At 42.7% G+C, this 21,300-nt stretch overlaps 1 protein-coding gene across 22 annotated transcripts in view; it reads left to right on the top strand.

Moving 5' to 3' along the window:
* Nucleotides 1–21,300, top strand: part of celf2 (cugbp, Elav-like family member 2) — an 874,451-nt gene that overhangs the window by 831,657 nt on the left and 21,494 nt on the right. For all 22 annotated transcript variants that reach the window (XM_043714095.1, XM_043714096.1, XM_043714089.1 and 19 more), the window contains one exon: nt 14,480–14,611. In XM_043714095.1, the coding sequence (XP_043570030.1) occupies nt 14,480–14,611 (132 nt within the window). The remainder of the gene's footprint in view (nt 1–14,479; nt 14,612–21,300) is intronic.

Raw genomic sequence — 21,300 nt, 5'->3', positions numbered from 1 at the left:
GGGAGTCCAGAACTAGAGGGCATAGGTTTAGGGTGAGAGGGGAAAGATTTAAAAAGGACCTAAGGGGCAACTTTTTCACGCAGAGGGTGGTGCGTGTGTGAAATGAGCGAGCAGAGGAAGTGGTGGAGGCTGGTACAATTACAGCATTTAAAAGTCATCTGGATGGATATATGAACAGGAAGGGTTTAGAGTGATCTCGGTCAAATACTGTCAAATGGGACTAGGTAAGGTTAGGATATCTGTTCGGCATGGACCCATTGGACCGAAGGTGTGTTTCTGTGCTGTACATCTCCAGGACTCTGTGTATTCTAACCAAGCTCCTTTACAAGTGAAGCAAGACTCCAGTACTGAAATTCTCTTGAAGGGTAAAATATATCTCTTGAGAAGAATGTTGGAAAGGAAATAATGACAAAGTCACTCGAGGACCAGAGGACTGTTCTCTCATTAGAGAGAAGCGACTGGTGGTGACTTCTGTCCTGTGGGTCAACATGCCTCAGGCTAGGGGCAAGGTTGAGATGGTGGGACTTCCCGGCAACTACACTAATTTGGAAGTGTAATCTCCTCTTTCATTTACAATTTTGCTTTATGAATATTATGAGCAATAGAAAGGAGTTATTACCTCCTTACACAAATGTTTGTTCAGTATTTTGCTGTGCTCCGGTATGATATAATGTAGAATAACTGAAGTGTATTTTTGTATTGTAAACAAGTCAGGTGTTAGAGCTAGGCCAATGAGCTGTAGGAACAAAGCTTTGCATATATTAAGTTAAAAATCACACAACACCAGGTTATAGTCCAACAGGTTTAATTGGAAGCACACTAGCTTTCGGAGCGACGCTCCTTCATCAGGTGATGGTGGAGGGCTCAATCCTAACTCAGAATTTCAAGGCTTAACAGACAATCAATTTTTCAATGTATAATTTCAGTTACATGACACTGTAAATTTTTGCTTTAAATTCTGTTAGGATTGAGCCCTCCACTACCACCTGATGAAGGAGCGTCGCTCTGAAAGCTAGTGTGCTTCCAGTTAAACCTGTTGGACTATAACCTGGTGTTGTGTGATTTTTAACTTTGTACACCCCAGTCCAACACCGGCATCTCCAAATCTTTAATATATTAACTGGCCATTTTGGTTAACAAAATGTTCGGGTGGCATGGTTGCACAGTGGCTAGCACTGCTGCCTCACTGCGCCAGAGACCCCGGTTCAATTCCCACCTCAGGCAACTCTTTCATCCCACAGTCCAAAAATGTGCAGGTTAGGTGAATTGGCCATGCTAAATTGCCTGTAGTGTTAGGTGAAGGGGTAAATATAGGGGAATGGGTCTGGGTGGGTTGCTGTTTGGAGTGTCAGTGTAGACTTGTTGGGCAGAAGGGCCTGTTTCCGCACTCTAAGTAATCTGAGTACCTAGAACATTAGCCTGGTCCTCAGACTACTCTGGTGATGTTACCACTGTGCTACTGCCTCCCAAAGATTGCGAAGCTCACATCATAAGTGTCTCTTATCACATCCTTTCTAGGTGAATTGGCCATGCTAAAATTGTCCATAGTCTTAGGTGCATTAGTCAGAGGGAAATGGGTATGGGTGGTTTACTCTTCGGAGGGTCGGTGTGGACTGGTTGGGCTGAAGGGCTTGTTTCCACACTGTAGGAATCTAATCAAACCTGGATTTATAGTGTGTCTTCAATATTAAAAAGATAGCCTCAAGGACTTCATTTGTAGCTATACAGGTAGTTGACAGACTCCAAGCAAAAAAGGACTAAGAGCTTTCTGAAGATTATTTGCAGAATCCCTACGGTGTGGAAGCAGGCCATTCAGCCCATTAACTCCACACTGACTCAGACCAAAGAGCATTCCACCCAGAAAGACCCCTCTATCCTATCCCTATCATCCTGTATTTCCCTTGGCTAATCTACCTAGCCTGCACATTCATAGACACTACGGGATGATATCCCACAATCATTCCACCTAACCTGCATATCCTTGGACACTATGGGCAATTTAGCATTGCCAATCCACCTGACCTACACATCTTTGGATTGTGAGAGGAAACCCATTCAGACGGGGAGAATGTGCAAACTCCACACAGGCAGCTGCCCGAGGCGGCAATCGAACCCGAGACCCTGGCTGTGTGAGGGAGCAGTGCTTTCCCCTGAGCCACCATTGTGCTAGATGGAATTTGAAGTAGGATTTTGGAGCGCAAAGTTTTGAAGTCGCGGGAGACTGTAGCAAGAGGTCACAAAGGGAGTGCTGTGCTCTCATGTATGAGCTCCGTGCACAAAGCGCACAACCTCATGAGCTGCAGCTGAATGCATGGTAGATGCTGCATGACGGAACAATAGTTAACCATAAAAGCAGGATATTTGAGTAGATTAGATTAGATTAAATTCCCTACAGTGTGAAAACAGGCCCTTCGGCCCAACAAGTCCACACCGACCCTCCGAAGAGTTACCCACCCAGACCCATTTCCCTCTGACTAATGTAACTAACGCTATGGACAATTTACCATGGCCAATTCACCTGACCTGCACATCTTTGGATTATGGGAGGACACCCACACAGACACAGGGAGAGCGTGCAATTGTGCTCAAGATTGAGATATCTAGAATTTAACAATTGGCGCGGGCAATTCAGAGGTTAGGAAGTGTGTAAAAACAAATCAGTCAAGTGTGTGAGCCCGGTCTTCCTCTCAGGGCGACTGACTCATAGTTTGGAAACAGCCAGCCACAGTGAGCTGCTGATAACTAGTACCTCTAAGAGGAGATGGGCAGGGAGAGTTTTATTTCAACCTTACTACTCTCAGCTGAATATTTAGAATTGTGCACTTTGTCGAAAATAAAATTCTGCTCCATTTCTACTCTTGTGCCCAGTATCAAAGCCCCACACAGCTGAATATTCTTATCTGAAACTTTTGATTTTATTTACAATGAGAAGGCCATGTAAATTTAATTTAATGTTCACCTTAGATAATTTCTCCTCTTACTGTGCACAATGATTAGCATAAATCTGCATATCAATAAGTGGGAACAGATGTCAGATGTTAGGAGTGGCTGCCAATCACTAACGGTTAAAAAGTGACAGATGGATGATTCTCTCTGGGTCTATTACAGTGTCCACGCTAGAGATTCAGGAAGTTGTTCAGACCTCAGCTGTGCCAGGATTAGAATACACGTCTTACAAACAGACACACAATCAACTTCACAAAAGCAAGAGTTTCATTCTCTATCATTAAACTTATTAAAATTCCCCTGACTCAAAACCTGCCCATCCAGAACAGAGGTCGTCACCTTAAAATTAGAAGAAAATTTTTCCTTCTCTCAGACAGTTAAGTGTCCCTGAAATTCCCTTCCTCAATAGGCAGTGGGTGCAAAATCTATACATATTTTTAAGGCAGAGATAAATACTTGAAAAACGCTGGAATTTCTGGGGAAACCCAGCAAGTCTGGCAGCATCTGTGGAGAGAAATCGGAGTTAATATTTCAGGTCAAGTGTGACCCTTATTCAGAACAGAATGGTAACTGGACTGAAAACATTACTAGTGTTTCTCTGTCCACTGATACTGCCAGATCTGCTGAGTTTCTCCAGATTTTTGGTTCAGATTTCCAGCAGCTGCAGTTATAGAGTCGTAGAGATGTACAGCACAGAAACAGACCCTTCGGTCCAACTCATTCGTGCTGACCAGATATCCTAAATTAATCTAGTCCCATTTGCTAGCATTTGGCCCCATCCCTGAAAACCTTTCCTATTCGTATACCCATCCAAATGCCTTTTAAATATTGTAATTGTACCACCACTTCCTCTGGCAGCTCCCGCACCCCAGGCCTTGTCTATTTACCCTATCCATGCCCCTCATGATTTTATAAACCTCTGTAAGGTCACCCCTCAGTCTCTGACGCTGCAGGGAAAACAGCCCCAGCCTATTCAGCCTCTCCCTATAGCTCAAATTCTCCAACCCTGGCAACATCCTTGTAAATCTTTTCTGAACCCTTCAAGTTTCACAACATCCTTCCGATAGGAAGGACACCAGAATTGCACGCAATGTTCCAAATGTGGCCTAACCAATGTCCTGTATAGTCGCAACATGACCTCCTAGCTCCTATACTCAGTGCTGTGACCAATAGAGGAAAGCATATCAAACGCCTTCTTCACTATCCTATCTATCTGCGACTTCACTTTCAAGGAGCTATGAACCTGCACTCCAAGGTCTCTTTGTTCAGCAACACTCCCCAGGACCTTACCATTAAGTGTATAAGTCCTGCTCTGGTTTGCATTTCCAAAATGCAGCGCCTCACATTTATCTAAATTAAGTTCCATCTGCCACTCCTCAGTCCATTGGCCTACCTGATCAAGATTCTGTTTTAATCTGAGGTAATATTCTTCACTGTCCACTACACCTCCAATGTTGGTCTCATCAGCAAACTCTGTATTCCATGAGATCTAACCTTGCTAACCCATTTCCCATGGGGAACCTTGTCAAACGCCTTACTGAAGTCCATATGGATCGCATCTACTGCTCTGCCCTAATCAATCCTCTTTGTTACTTCTTCAAAAACCTCAATTAAATTCATGAGATGTGACTTCCCACGCACAAAGCCATGCTGACTATCTCTAATCAGTCCTTGCCTTTCCAAATGCATGTAAATCCTGTCCCTCAAGATTCCTTCCAACAAGTTGCCCACCACCGATGTCAGGCTCATTAGTCTGCAATTCCCTTGCTTTTCCTTACCACCTTTTTAAAATAGTGGCCACACGTTAGCCAACCTCCAGTCTTCTGGCAATTCACCTGTGACTATTGATGATACAAATACCTCAGCGGGAGGCGCAGTAATCACTTCCCTAGCTTCCCACAGAGTTTTAGGGTACATCTGATCAGGTCTGAGGGATTTATCCACTTTTATGTATTTCAAGACATCCAGCACTTCCTCCTCTGTAATATGGACATTTTTCAAGATGTTACTATCTTTTTCCCCACATTCTATATCTTCCATATTCTTCTCCACAGTTACCACTGATGCAAAATCCTCATTTATTATATCCCCACATCTCCTGCGGCTCCTCACATAGGCTGCCTTGCTGATCTTCGAGGGGCCCTATTCTCTCCCTAATTACCCTTTTGTTCTTAACGTATTTATAAAATTCCTTTGGATTCTCCTTAATCCTATTTGCCATAGCTATCTCTTGTCCCCTTTTTGCCCTCCTGATTTCCCTCTTAAGTATACTCCTACTGTCTTTATACACTACACTTTTAAGGATTCACTCAATCTCTCCTGTCTCTGCCTGACATATGCTTCCTTCTTTCTCTTAACCAAAACCTCAATTTCTCTAGTCATCCAGCAATCCCTACGCTACCAGCCTTTCCTTTCACCCTTTTGAAAGTTCTTGCCTAATACGCTCAAAATTAGCCTTCCTCCACATCTGGAGCACCATGTACAGTTTGGTCACCTTACAGAGTCATAGAGTCATAGAGTAGAGATATACAGCTTGGAAACAGACCCTTTGGTCCAACCTGTCCATGCTGACCAGATATCCCAACCCAATCTAGTCCCACCTGCCAGCACCCAACCCATATCCCTCCAAACCCTTCCTATTCATATAGGTAAAAACAATGACTGCAGATGCTGGAAACCAGATTCTGGATTAGTGGTCCTGGAAGAGCACAGCAGTTCAGGCACTATCCAAGGAGCTTTGAAATCGATGTTTCGGGCAAAAGCCCTTCATCAGGAATAATATGAAGGGCTTTTACCCGAAACGTCGATTTTGAAGCTCCTTGGATGCTGCCTGAACTGCTGTGCTCTTCCAGCACCACTAATCCAGAACCTTCCTGTTCATATGCTCATCCAAATGCCTCTTAAATGTTGCAGTTGTACCAGCCTCTACCACTTCCTCTGGCAGCTTATTCCATACATGTACCACCTTATCTCCAGAAAGATACCATTGGCATTGATGGAGTGCAGTGAAGGTTCAACAGACTTGTTCCCAGGATGGTGAGAGTGTCACATCAAGGGAAATCAAGAAAACTGGGCCTGTATTCTTGGAAGTTTCAAAGAATGAGAGGTGATTTAATTAAAACATACAAAGTCTTTAAACAATGGAGGCGAGTAAGATGTTGCCCCTGAGTGGGGATGCAGAACAGGGGGCACGAGTTTAAAAATAAGGGGGAATACCATTTAGAACCAAGATGAAGATCATTTTCTTTCCCCAGAGATTGGTGAATCTTTGGATTTCTCTCCCCCTGAGGGCTATGGAATAGCAAGAATAAAAGACATTGAAGTATTCATTCAAACATGATTGTATTGAATGGTGGAGAATGTTCGATAGAGTGAGCGGCCTAATCCTGTTTTGATATTGCTTCTGACTCATAACATAGTAAATAATTACTTCCACAAAGCAAGCAGTTGGCTTTGATCACTTCTATCAATTCTCTTCGAAATCTTGGAAAACTATTGTTAGACATCCTTCCCCAAGCCAGGCTAAGGCAGTGGAGGAATGAGGATAAATTGTTAAAGTCTACCTGACCTGAAATCACTTGTTCTTAGTCTTGCTGCACTGCTGTTCCTGGTAATGTTCTGTACCATGTGTTGGAAATGTGTACGGTTTACTCAGTGGGCTTTTGTATCATCATTTACACTTTCTTTCCTGGGTCCAGCAAACTCAAAAGTTAAACTTGAAAGACTTGAGAAAAGATTTACAAGGATGTTGTCAGGATTAGAGGGTTTGAGTTATAAGGAGAATCTGAATAGACTGAGGCTATTTTCCCAGGAGGGTCAGAGGCTGAGGGGTGACCTTGTAGAGATTCTTAAAATCATGAGGGGCATTGATAGGGTGAATAGTCAAGGTCTTTTCCCCAGGGAGGGGAGTCCAAAACTGAAGGGCCGAGGTTTAGGGGGAGAAGGAAAAAAATTAAAAGGGACCTGAGGGGCAACATTTTCAGACAGAAAGTTGTGCATGTATGGAATAAGCTGCCAGAGGAAGTGGTGGAAGCATCCAAAGACATTTGGATGGGTACATGAATAGGAAAGGTTTAGAGGGATATGGGTCAAATGCTGGCAAATGCAACTAGATTAATTTGGGATATTGGCCTGAATGAGTTGGCCCAAAGGCTCTGTTTCCATGCTGTACATCTCTATGACTGTGCCTCGAAGTCCTTATTTTCTGTACTCTTCTCATCCTGCAAACTCAAGCTTTGATTCACTATTCCTACATTCGGTTTCTTCTCTGTCCTCCATTTCATAACCCTGCTGTTCGCCCCATTGTGAACTCGGCTCTTTACATCAAAGAAAAGTTAACGCAAGGATATGGAGTTTGTTCAAGACATTGGATCAGTCACCTTTGGAACATTCAGTATGGTCTAGGTACCCCGCTTTAGAGGGAATATTGTAGCCTTGCCACTTAGAGATACTAGTAATGAGAGGTTGGAGTTATGAAGAAAGAATAGAAATCAGGGCCCGGAAATAACTGTTTCAGCAGGATCTGGAAGGAGCACTTTCAAACTTCGACAATGCTTTGAAAGGCTAAACAATGAAGCTCGTTTCTACCTATAGGGAAATTGGCAACAAACTTATAAGCTCGTAGTTATTACTGGACGAATAAAGGGTAACAGAAAATAGCCCCAGTCATTTCACAAAAAGTTCATAAAATTGTAGGTGCTTTATCATAGTCCGCTCGTTTAAAATGGAATTAGTAAATATTTTTAAAAGGACGATTGTAAAAGAATATGGAGAAAGGGAGGAAAAGTGGAATTAGAGTATGGAGCTCAGGGTGAAGCATCCTGAACTAAATAATCTCGTTTTGTGTTTAAGTCGCTACCAAATGGATTGGTTAGAATTTCATGGTCTATTCAAATGGATTTCTATAGCAAAGCAAACTGTGCATCCACGTCTGAGCCTGCACTTGCACCAAGTCCCGTTTACCCATTACCCCTGCATTCTCTGTTTTGGCTCCAGGTCCCAAAATTTTATAATTCTCATTCTTCTTTCTGAATTCCTTCCCAACCTCACCCCTTCCTATCTACATAACTTCCTCAAACCTTACACTCCTCAATATTATTTGCGCTTCTCTGATTCTATTGTGTGGCACTTTCCCCAATTTTCATTTGCTTTAGCTGCCTGAGATATAATCTCGAAACTTGCCCCCACAACTCAAAAACCTCTTCTCTCATACTCTTTCTGTCTTTCTACCTTTGAGATCCATTTTGAACCTTCCTCTTTGATGAGATTGTTTGTAGTTTTTGCTGACATCTCTTTATGTAATTCAGTGTCAAGTTTTTATTTCTGAAAACGCTGCCATAAAGTACCTTGCAATGTTTGTTTTTTGCCTTAAAGGTGCTATATAAATACAACCTGTTTCTATTGTTGTTGGGCTAAATGGGATTTTTCTTGTGCAATTTTCCTTTCTATTCCAGTGCTTACATCATATTTTATAGAAAATGTCATGCATATTTCAGTTTTTATTGATGATGAATATTATCCGGTCCCACCAGACAGAGATCGAGACCAGGTTCCCAACAGTGGAATCATATTATCAACCCAGTTCATACTGGACTAGATTCGCACATTGCATATAAGGGTAATGAAGGCCGCCCCATTCTCCTCAGCCAACACTTAATACAAGTATGCAAGGAGAGAAAGAACATAAAAATTGAATTGTTGGGACTTTTAATGCACCTTATTGCATTGTCAGAACATTTCAGAGCACTTCCATGAACAACAGATTACTTTTTGGAGTGTTTTGCTGTTTATAACAGAACACAGTGCCCACTGTTCTCTCACACAGCGTCACGTAAACTGAAGTGATATGTGTACAATCCCTAGAGAGACCAATAACTATTTTTTAAAAAGAGACATTTGAGTTTCTAGCATCTGGAAGGATCAAATAAGAAGATTTCACATTTAAACTTCTATTGATCAAGCAAATTACTGCCAAAGTACTATTCTTTGGGTAACTTGTGCACTGAATCACAGAAAGGTTTCCCATTTAGCGTTTAAAATGACAAAAAATTCTGTATATTACACTGTTATTGAAGAAGAAAGTGAGGACTGCAAATGCTGGAGATCAGAGCTGAAAATGTGTTGCTGGAAAAGCGCAGCAGGTCAGGCAGCATCCAGGGAACAGGAGAATCGACGTTTCGAGCATAAGCCCTTCTTCAGGAAACATTTAACTCCTCCAGAACCAACCTGAGGCTATACTCCAATGCCAAATGGCTTCCATTATTGTCTGTTCCAAATGATATCATTTCTAAATCCAGAACGAACTTTCATTGTGAGGGTTATCATGACAACTCCTCCCCTTCAGCCCAAGCTACACAAATCTTCCAATCTCTTAAAAATCTTCATGAGCTCTTCTTCAGTCTGAGTGCAGTGTATGCAGTGTGGTGAACTGTAGTGTCAGTATTTTCTCTGCTTCAGGTGCAGGATGTGTTTAAATTGTCTCTATCAGGTCCTTCAAACTATCTTGCCTCTGTGAAGTTCAGTTATATCTTAAAGAACCTGTAACAATGCTATAATGAATTGTTATGAACATTTCTATTTCCAAAATCCATCTCCATGATAATGTGAATCATAAGGGCCTTGTGTGCCAGTTGGAAACACCAATTAACCTTCCTCTGGACCACTGACTCGACTCTCTTTTTGAATTCGGCTAACGGTTCAAAATAGATCTTTTCATAAAACTTCTAATTCCAACACCTGTACCAACCAAGCCACCGAGACTTGTTGGGGAGAATTCGGAGTAGATCATGTGATCACCTACATTCTTCTGTTTTGTGTTACACTAAAGACACAATCCCAAAATATGACAAACTTATAAATCAAACAATTAATCATTTGTTTGGTTGAAAAAGGAATTTTGGTCAGGACACCTGTAGAACTTTGCTTGTGCAGTCAGATTATCAACATGTTTCTGACGAGAAACAAATTACATCCAGCAGGATCATCTATACAATGAATTGGATGTTTCAGCAGGGTTCAGGCTATTGATCTCCATAACTGGGCCATTTTGCATCTGTTTCTGCCCTCAGAAAGCAGAAAGGTCCAGTTTCTGCCACATGGCCTAGGGGGTGTTGCTGAACAAAGAGACCTTGGAGTGCAGGTTCATAGCTCCTTGAAAGTGGAGTCGCAGGTAGATAGGATAGTGAAGAAGGCATTTGGTATGCTTTCCTTTATTGGTCAGAATATTGAATACAGGAGTTGAGAGGTCATATTGCGGCTGTATAGTACATTGCTTAGGCCACTGTTAGAATATTGCGTGCAATTTTGGTCTCCTTCCTATCGGAAAGATGTTTTGAAACTTGAAAGGGTTCGGAAAAGATTTACAAGGATGTTGCCAGGGTTGGAGGATTTGAGCTATAGGGAGAGGCTGAACAGGCTGGTGCTGTTTTCCCTGGAGCGTCGGAGGCTGAGGGGGAACCTTATGGTGGGTGGCACGGTGGCACAGTGGTTAGCACTGCTTCCTCACAGCACCAGAGACCCGGGTTCAATTCCCGCCTCAGGCGACTGACTGTGTGGAGTTTGCACGTTCTCCCCGTGTCTGCGTGGGTTTCCTCCGGGTGCTCCGGTTTCCTCCCACAGTCCAAAGAGCAGGTCAGATGAATTGGCCATGCTAAATTGCCCGTAGTGTTAGATAAGGGGTAAACGTAGGGGTATGGGTGGTTTGGGCTTCGGCGGGGCGGTGTGGACTTGTTGGGCCGAAGGGCCTGTTTCCACACTGTAAAGTAATCTAATCTAATCTAATCTAATCTAATAATCTAATTTTATAGAGGTTTACAAAATTATGAGGGGCATGGATAGGATAAATAGGCAAAGTCTTTTCCCTGGTGTCGGGAAGTCCAGAACAAGAGGGCATAGGTTTAAGGTGAGAGGAGAAGGATATAAAAGACACCTAAGGGGCAACATTTTCACACAGAGGGTGGTATGTGTATAGAATGAGCTGCCAGAGGAAGTGGTTGAGGCTGGTACAACTGCAACATTTAAAAGGCATTTGGATGGGTATATGAATAAGGAAGGGTTTGGAGGGATATGGGCCGGGTGCTGGCAGGTGGGACTAGATTGGGTTGGGATATCTGGTTGACTTTGACAGTTTGGACCGAAGAGTCTGTTTCCATGCCATACATCTCTATGACCCTCTGTTCCCACATGTAACAGCAGTGGGGAGGAGAACAATGTTTTCATGATAAGCCTGGTGCTGATTTGATGAGCCAGTTAATTGTTACCTCCTCACATGTTCACCTTGCCTAATCAATCAGCCAAGGTCTTGGAAAGAACGTTATGCATGCATTCCACTTTTATCTCGCAACACCAGGTTATAGTCCAACAGGTTTATTCGAAAGCACTAGCTTTCGGAGTGCTGCTCCTTCATCAGGTGGGTGTGGAGCATAAGATCGTAAGACACAGAATTTATTGCAAAAGTTCCCAGTGTGATGCAACTAAAATTATATATTGAAAAGGATCTGGGTTGTTTGTTAAGTCTTTCATGTTTTAGAATGAACATTACTGGTTTCAGTTCTTTCATATGTAAATCACAGAACATTTAAATGTTACATTCTCAAGTGAACTTTAACAATTGGTGTCATAATGCATTTAAGACGTGAGGTGCCCTGTGTGAGACTGTCTGTGCCACAATGGTCAGACTGATTCTAATCTAAAAAAGGGATTTACAGAATCTTACATGGATTCATGAAGTTTTTGAGCAAAATAAAATGTAATTCTGCAGGTACAAATTCACCCCACAAATTTAAATGTATATGTGTGGGGGGGTGGGTTATGAGTGTCTGTGAGAGAGTGTGTGTATGAGTGTGAGTGTCAAGGGGTATAAGTCTGTGAGAGGGTGCATTTGTGAGTGTGGGGGTGTATGTGTGAGTGTATGGGCCTGTAGGGGTGTGTGTCTGTGTCTGGGAGTGTCTGTGTGCATATATAGTGCAATTAGGTCATGTGCAGTGTGACATAAAACCAAGGTCCCAGTTGAGGCCATCCCCATGGGTACCGAACTTAGCTATCAGCCTCTGCTCGACCAGTTTTCGTTGTTGCCTATCCCAAAGTTCACTTGGAGGACGGTCACCTGAAGGTCCAAGGACGAATGTCGTGGACCACTGAAGTGTTCTCCGTCTGGGAGGGAACACTCCTGTCTGGTGATTGTTGTGCGGTGCCCATTCATCCGTTGCTGTAGCCTCTGCTCAGTCTCGCCAATGTACCATGCCTCAGGGCATCCTTGCCTGCAGCATATGAGATAGACAACGTTGGCTGAGTCACATGAGTACCTGCCACGTACGTGGTGGATGGTGTCCCCACGTGTAATGGTGGTGTCCAGGTCGACACTCTGACATGTCCTGCAGCGTCCACCGTGACAAGGTTGTATGGTGTTGTCCTCCACAACCACCTGATGAAGGAGCAGTGCTCAGAAAGCTAGTGCTTCCAATTGAACCTGTTGGACTATAACCTGATGTTGTGTGACTTTTAACTTTGTCCACCCCAGTCCAATACCGTCATCTCCAAATCATTATCTCGATCTGACGCTTTCTGCTTCCTTTTGTTATTGATTATCCTCTTGCCACTCCTGAATGTGCTGATTACTGTTGGGGTACAGTTTTACAAGGCCTGCCAGTTATCCTAGAATATCCCAGTCAACTTGGACAATGGTGAAGTAATCAAGTCACAGCGACAAGCTGACAATGGGTCACCTTCATCCTCATCTAAACCAAGAGTATCCTCAGCAAATGGGAGAGTTCCTTCTTCTGCAATTACTGCAGAGTGTGGAATGCGTACGGAGAGTGTGCTCTGATTCGAGTAAAAGAGAAACCATTAAAAAGATAAAAAGGTCTAAGGAAACAAGCAGAATGTACCACATTGGGTCAGCTGTGCCCATTGCTAGAGGCTGCCATGGAGTGATGAAGTTATATATGACTGAAACTAAACAGTTTTGCAGAATCTAATCCCATCAGACTTCAGGACTTGTGAAGGGGAGCAGAGGTCCAGAAATGCTAGATCGAGACAATGCTAGTAATGAATGGAGACTAGCCAGTATCAGAGGGAGAAATGATCAGCATTTGGTTGGGGCACATCATCAGAAGAACATTGAATACCAGTGGGCGGCACGGTGGCACAGTGGTTAGCACTGCTGCCTCACAGCGCCAGAGACCTGAGTTCAATTCCCGCTTCAGGCAACTGTCTGTGTGAAGTTTGCACATTCTCCCAGTGTCTGCGTGGGTTTCGTCCGGGTGCTCTGGTTTCCTCCCGCAGTCCAAAAATGTGCAGGTTAGGTGAATTGGCCACGCTAAATTGCCCCTAGTGTTAGGTGAAGGGGCAAATGTAGGGGAATGGGTCTGGGTGGGTTGCTCTTCGGAGGGTCGGTGTGGACTTGTTGGGCTGAAGGGCCTGTTTCCACACTGGAAGCAATCTAATCTAATCTAAATGTAACTACTCTCCAGGACCTTGTGTTGATAGGGAATGAAGTGCTGTTTTAATACAATGTGAACAGCTTCAAGGGTCTGGACGTTAGTTGCATGTTTTGTTTTTAAACTCCTCTGTATTCCAATGATGTATTTGTGATTTTCAGGTCTCTTTGAGTTTACAAAAGTAACACCATCAGGATAAAGGAAAGAAACTCTTCCCCAGATCTATTAAATGGCTTTTATTTTTCTGATTGACCATTCTGCATTGATTAATGGTGAGGGCTACATGTCTGCGATAAGGAGAATATTTTCAGATGCTGGAGCAAACTAGATGATAAAATCCCTTCAGTGTGGGAACAGGCACTTCGGCCCAACAATTCCATCCCGACTCTCCGAATAGCAACCCACCCAGATCCATTCCCCTACCCTATTATCCTATATTTAGTCCTGACTAATGCACCTAACCTACACATCCCTGAACACTATAGATAATTTAGCATGGCCATTTCACCCTAACCTGCACATCTTTGGATTGTGGGAGGAAACCGGAGCACTCAGCAGAAACCCACACAGGCACAGGGAGAATGTGCAAACTCCACACAGACAGGTGCCCGAGGCTGGAATCGAACCTGGGTCCCTGGCGCTGTGAGGCAGCAGTGCTAACCACTGAGCCACTGTGCTGAAAGGGCCCAGCAGCATCTGGAAAAACACTGGAAATTAACTCCTTGATTATAATAAGTGTATACACCTATAAGTAAGTTTAAATGAAGGGTCTGTACCTGAAATAGTAATTCTCTTCCTTCAGTTATAAACTGTCATGCTCTTGTATTTCCAACAATTATGTTTTCATTACATCTTTCTTTTGTGTTTTAATTTGAGGGCCATCCTTCAGTTGCTAACATTTGTTTTTCTCCTCAAAACATTGCTCATGAAGTATTTCAGTGTGTTAAGAGACTAGTGTCCCTGGCTAATGAGAGGAGGTTTGGATAACATTATTCCAGTTGAAGTAGATCCCATCACTGCAAAAATATTAGTGTTTTCCTGGAGTAAATAGAAGCTGTCAAACATACCTGAGGTTATTTGTGTTTCCCCCCACTTAGGTATGAACGCTTTGCAACTACAAAACCTAGCAACCTTGGCGGCAGCTGCTGCAGCAGCTCAGAACACAGCCACCACAAATGCCAACCCTCTCACCGCGGCAACAGGAGCACTCGGAGCATTGACAAGTCCAGGTAAACCCATTTCACTGGCTCCCTGTAAAATGACATGTATACAGCATGTGGTCGATCGTCTGTGATGCTATTCCTGATGTGTTATACATAAGGTGTCATAAAATGATTGAACATGGCAGAGTGTTGCAATGGAGTACTGTAAGAGAGATGCTGAGAGGGACACAGCAAGGATGGTTTGGTTTGCGAACAACTGGAGCCAGTCAGGAAATAATGATGGTGATTTTAGGAGTGAGTACAATGACGGATAATATTGTAAAGACAAACAATATTAGATCAACACCCTGTGCATAGCCCTCCTAATTTATGCTTCCACAACATGAACAAAAATTGGGAGAGATACTTATGATGTGGGGTGCAGATTTGATGCAATGTCACCTGAATTCAATTTAATTTATATTCTTTCTGCTGCAGCCATACTCTGCATGTGACAGCTGACTTGTGTTGTTTATATACAATGTCATTCCAATTCAACTTGAGTTACTACTTTAAGGGAAACTCACTAACTTGTTGTTTCCTCACAAGAAAACAAGTAGTAATGTTGGCACGTGAGCCTAGGTGTTTTTTTGATGTAGAGATGTGATAAATTCACTGCACGGTTTAGCAGAGCCTTTCCACAGTCTGATCATGTTTTATATTCAAACAGCTTCATTTAGATAGGCAAGTATCCACTGGGCAAAGTGCCAACACACACTGACTCTGGCAGCTCACACCTGATGGTTTAGGATTGAAGTGTAACTTTATTTTGGTGGGTCTTGACTTTGGCATGAGTACTTTACTCACCCACATGTCCTGCTATTGCTGTTGGATCTGGGTAGAAAGCAGAATGTCCAGGCCCAGTGGGGTATCTCCAGGCTAAAAGCTCTGATTGTACGTGGCGTGATTCTGAATTTTTGGAAATGAGAAAACACATGAGCCAAAGGAGAATTCAGTTCACCATAAATCCAGGCTGAAATCAACCAAGCCCACTGTTCTCACTTTGTCCACATGCTTTTTCCTTCCGTGACATTACTCCACAAGAAATAGGAGCAGGTGTAGATCATACAGCATATCAAGCCTGCTCTGCCATTCAATCTGATATGACTGATCTTTCCCTCACCTTCTGAGACACCAAAGATCTGTCTATTTCAACCGTAATTGTATTCAGTGATAGAACATCCGTAACCCTGTGATGTAGAGAATTGCAAAGATGCATAAGCCTTTAAATTAAGTAGTTTCTCAAAATTTTAGTCCAAAATAAGCACTTCTGTGCCACCTCCCTGACTAATGGAAGCTATCAAGCCTTGCTACATCAATATGTTTTATTGCTCAAACTGCCATGGCTCAGGGAAGGCAGGTCCCTGAGAGATTGTGTTTTATACGAGAGTGTGATTTCTAAATGAGGTTTTGATCAGGCTTGTACATGTCCACAATTTCATTATTGAACACGATACATTCAACTTGCTATAGGAGGGATGTTGTGAAACTTGAAAGGGTTCAGAAAAGGTTTACAAGAATGTTTCCAGGGATGGAGGATTTGAGCTACAGGGAGAGGCTGAATACTCTCAGGCTATTTTCCCTACAGCATCGGAGGCTGATGGGTGACCTTACGGAGATTTATAAAATCATGAGGAGCATGGATACGATAAAGAGATGAGGTCTTTTTCCCCAATACTAAACAGTATAGGTTTAGGGTGAGAGAGGAAAAGATTTAAAAGGGACCCAAGGGGCAACTTTTTCAAGCAGAGGATGGTGTCTGTATGGTACGAGCTGCCAGAGGAAGTGGTGGAGGCTGGTACAATTACAACATTGTAAAGGCATCTAGATGGGTATATGAATAGGGAGGGTTTGGAGGGATATGGGCCAAGAGCTGGTAAATGGGACCAGATTAATTCAGGATATCTGGTCAACATGGACAAGTTGGAGCGAAGGGTCTGTTTCAGTTCTGTATATCTCTATGGCTCTGAGATGGCCGAAAGATTCTTCCAGGGAATTAGCTGACAGGTTTTGAAATTTAGTTCTTTATTTTCTGATATTTTCCATTGTCAGGAAAGGGCTGAATTTAATGTAGAAAGTCACACTGGTGAGTGTGTGTTTCTAAAATGCTATTATAAATGTGAAAAATCTGTAGCTCACTTAAATTGCCCCATGAATGACTGACTGAGTCTTCTGTATTAGATCAAATGGGTCAGGAACACATCACAATGGCTGGTCGGTTTACTTCAGGAGTAATTAATTTCTCCACTTTAAATCAGGTATCAAAAATGGTGCTCCTTGTAAAGTATGAGTTTGTCTCATTTTAGACTGGGCCCAGGAGATAGAGTTCCTAAAATGGATGGGTCCCTATTGTAGAATTAAGCTGTGGGGGGAAAAGAAATGAACTTCTTCAGAACATTTCTAATGACTTTTTTTAAATTATAATTTTTTTCCCATTATTTAATGAATTTCTGGCTAAGATTAGCAAGTATTCTGCAAAGTGATAACTGCTTGTACTGAATTACTATTTTAAATCTCACTGTGCAAGTGATCAAATCATTTGCCAGTGGCATAATTTGATGTTTCATTGCGCACAACTTGATAAATTGCCACTTTAAGCATGTGAAATAGCAGCACCAATTTCCTTTCATCCCAGGCTAGACCTTTGGGTTTTCCAGCGTAGGATATGGTAGGGCACCATTTTGAAAAGAGTTTAGATCAGAATCGTGCTGGAAAAGCACAGCAGGTCAGGCAGCATCTGAGGAGCAGGACCTGCTGTGCGTTTCCAGCACCACTTTGATCTAAACTCTGGTTTCCAGCATCTGCAGTCCTCACTTTTGCCACTATTTTGAAAAGACAATGGTATCCAGATCAGCAATCTTGGAAAATCTAACCCAAATGCTGTTGCAGATGCACCAAAGAGGTTTTGGTCACAAGTGGACCTGGGCTTGAGCTCACTCCTGTTAAGAATGCCCACTCTGTAACAATGTTTCTTGTTCCAGCCCATCCCAGCGTCCTGAATGCAGAATGATTTTTAAATTTTGTGTCAAACCCTGTGTCTCCACGCAGAAGAGTCAGAAGCAGAGGCACAGTGGCTCGGTGGTTAGTGTTGCTGCCCTACAGCGCCAGGGACCCGGGTACAATACCATCCTCAGGTGATGGTCTGTGTGGAGCTTGCATGTACTTCCTGTGCCTGTGTGGGTTTCCTTCCACAGACCCCAGATGTACAGGTTAGGTGGATTGACCCTGCTAAATTGTTTGTAGTGGCCAGGGATGTCTAGGTTAGGTGGATTAGTCTTTTTCGCCAGATGGTCGATGCAGATTCAATGGACCGAACGGCCTCCTTCTGCACTGTAGGGATTCTGGGATTCTATAAGAAAATCTTGTTCACATCATAGATACTCAGTACGGAAGTGATGGCTCCATGTTAGCACTGGGACCTGAGAGTTAGAATGTTGGAGGTTCAAGCCCTGCTCTCAAGGCTTGAGCATAATCATTGAGGTTAACTCTCCAGTGCAGTACTACAGGAGTGTCTTTCAAATGAAACATTAAACTAAGAGATTTCTATTCTCTCAGGTAGATGGAGAAGATCCCACTGCATTATTTGAAGAGCAAGGGAGCTATCCCTGGTGTATTGGCCAATGTTTATCCATGAATAAATGACTCTGTTCCTGCTCATATTACTGTTTGTTGACACCTTCATGTTTGCAAATTATCTGTCACCATTACACCAGTATAATACTCCAACAGTACTTCATTCGCTGGGACGTCCTGTGGTCACGGAGGCACTGGTGAATGAAAACCTTCAATAACTGAGGATCCACTCAATCCCATTTCCCACTCCACCTTATATCCATTCCTGGAATCTTGCACTTGTAATTTATCCTCTGTGTTAGCAGCATTTCCACCTCCAATTGGTCAGTTTAAACCTTTGTTCTTGGCTCACGATCTTGTGAGTGCACAAGAGACCCAAGGTTAGCTTTTTCAATTCGAAGCATAATCAGTGTGGGGTTTCTACTGTACGAGGTGGTCAGTGCAGGAAAATCCAGCTCTTTTGTTGTTGCATTCACAATGCTGAGGTCAACTTGTGCCCCACCCAAGAATTAGTTCAACATCCAACCTGAAGCCACCCAATACTGTGTAGTTCCAGTTCCACACAGTGGAGTCACTGATCATCATGGAGCCAGTGAGTTGTTAATACTTGCTCAAGAAGAGCCATAATCCACCAGCCTTTCAATTGACAATGCAAGCTTACCATCTCCGGTACATGGGAACTCCTAGGACACATCTAATACTGGACTCTTTCAGTGATTGAATCCTAGACTATCAGTTCTCAAGTCTGCTTAAACCAAAGAAACCTGTACTGCAGGCTGGTGATAATGCTCTTGTGTTTATCAGTATTGTGATCCCAAGCTAATCTAAGGAAGCCAATTGCAGATAAGTCAGTGTAACACAGTTTGATTTTAAGAAGATCGTTGCAGATAAAGGATTTGAATGAAGCTTTAACAAAGAATCCAGGGGAATGTGCTTTACATTTAAAGTGGCATAACTTTGGGCCCAATTTTACTTAAACGTCTTCAAACACTCAGGGTTTTGAATTCTACAATTTGATGTTCATTCATGTCTTAAATTAAAATTTTAATTGAATAAGTGTTAAATAGTAATACCTTTTTCTTCTGCTTTTGGATGCAGTGAGATTGATTGATTCAGTCCCATTTCTTGACACTTCTCAACTTCAGTGGCTATTTCCGGGAAATTCTACTCCCCACCACGGCCACCTAGTTTGCAGTTTAGCTTACATGCTGCTACTCACCAATAGGGCGGCACGGTGTCACAGTGGTTAGCACTGTTCCCTCACAGCACCAGAGACCCGGGTTCAATTCCCGCCTTGGGCAACTGTCTGTGTGGAGTTTGCACATTCTCCCTGTGTCTGCGTGGGTTTCCTGCGGGTGCTCTGGTTTCCTCCCACAGTCCAAAGATGTGCAGGTTAGGTGAATTGGCCATGCTAAATTGCCCATAGTGTTAGGTGAAGGGGTAAATGTAGGGGAATAGGTCTGGGTGGGTTTCTTGTCGGTGTAGACTTGTTGGGCCAAAGGGCCTGTTTCCACACTGTAAATAATCTAATCTAATAGACCCTACCATCAAAGTAATATGGCTGCTTAAACAACAGCTTATTACTGTAAGATTTGCTCTTAAAATTACCACTTTACGTTACGGTTAAATATTGAATGTTTTGCCTGTGGTCACTTGTGATGCTCCTTGGATCACAATGGAAGGTGTTGTCGATGTGCTTTCAAGTAACACCTTATTCCCAGTCACTGCTCCATTTGAAGCCAAGATTGTTTGGTTCCAGACCTCATTGTATCTTTTTGGTCCAAAGACAGACACAAGCGTTTCAGAGTAAAGGGGAGAGTGACATCAAGGCAATATTTACATGAACCAACAGATTGGGTCTTGCCACATCCTAAAAAAAATAAAGAAATGCATGTTGGCTTTGCTTCCTTGCATATATACTGCCATTTGTGTCAGATGTTAACACGTTTGTGCCATACTCAGAAACAAGAGTGCATCAACTTCAGAACATTGCTGAGAGCACACTACTTGTTGGAGTTCCCACTCTTCAGATGAATCATTAAACTGAGAGCTCTAAATTTAATGCAGAGACGAGCAGGTCAGGTGAATTGGCCGTGCTAAATTGCCCATAGTGTTAGGTGCATTAGTCAGGAGTAAATGTAGAATAGGGGAATTGGTCTGGATGGGTTACTCTTCGGAGGATCGGTGTGGATTTATTGGGCCAAATGGCCTGTTTTCACATTGTAGGTAATCTAATATAATATCAAATGATTTGTTTGGCTGTTCAAAAAAATGACACCATGATCAAATGTTCCTTGCTCAAATTCATATTGTTAACTCTTCTGACAGCACCTTCCAAACCTGCGACTTCTTGCACTCAAAAATACAGGGGCAGAAAGTGCATGGGAACACTGCCACCTGCAAGTTCCCCTCCACACACCATGCTGACTTAGACATGTATCACTGTTCCTGGGTCAAAATCCTTCCTTAGTGGTATGTGGCACAGCCTCAAAATTAGGGGAAGCAGATTTAGGACTGAATTGAAAAGGAACTTGAAATTCCCTTCCCAGTGAAGTGGTTGATGCTAATTCAGTAAATAACTAAGATAGCTTTTTTTTTGAACAATGACAGGATAGGTGAGAGGGCAGGAAAGTGGAGCTGAGTCCACAAAAAGATCAAGGATGATCTTATTGAATGGCAGATCAGGCTCGAAGGGCCAGATGGCCTACTCCTGCACCTAGTTCTTATGTTCTCATCACCACCATCTACAAACAAATTAGGGATAAGTAATAAATGTCAGTGACAACCACATCCATGAACATTTTTTTTAAAAATGGTGCTCAAGCATATCAGCAGACTGTTAAACCCATTGACGTAATTGTGATATTTTAATCTTTATAAATAGTTTGCCATATGTACCTGCATAACAAACATTTTTGCACTTCAAAATAATTCGCTGAGAGCAAAGCACGTTGGGAGATCTTTTGACATATTTGAATCAAAAATAGTTTCTTTTTAATGTTACTTGCAATGAAAGGTTTTATTTAGCAGTCCGAGCTGCCATCATTATGGTTCCTTTTGTGTCTCAACATCTATTTTTGACAGTGAGGCTAGAGTTTTGCTTAAAAGTCAGCCTTATTTAATTGTAGGATCATACAGGACAC

Source organism: Chiloscyllium plagiosum, chromosome 23 (genome assembly GCF_004010195.1).
Source record: "Chiloscyllium plagiosum isolate BGI_BamShark_2017 chromosome 23, ASM401019v2, whole genome shotgun sequence".
Taxonomy (NCBI): Eukaryota; Metazoa; Chordata; class Chondrichthyes; order Orectolobiformes; family Hemiscylliidae; genus Chiloscyllium; species Chiloscyllium plagiosum.
This window is presented reverse-complemented; position numbering and strand designations above follow the sequence as displayed.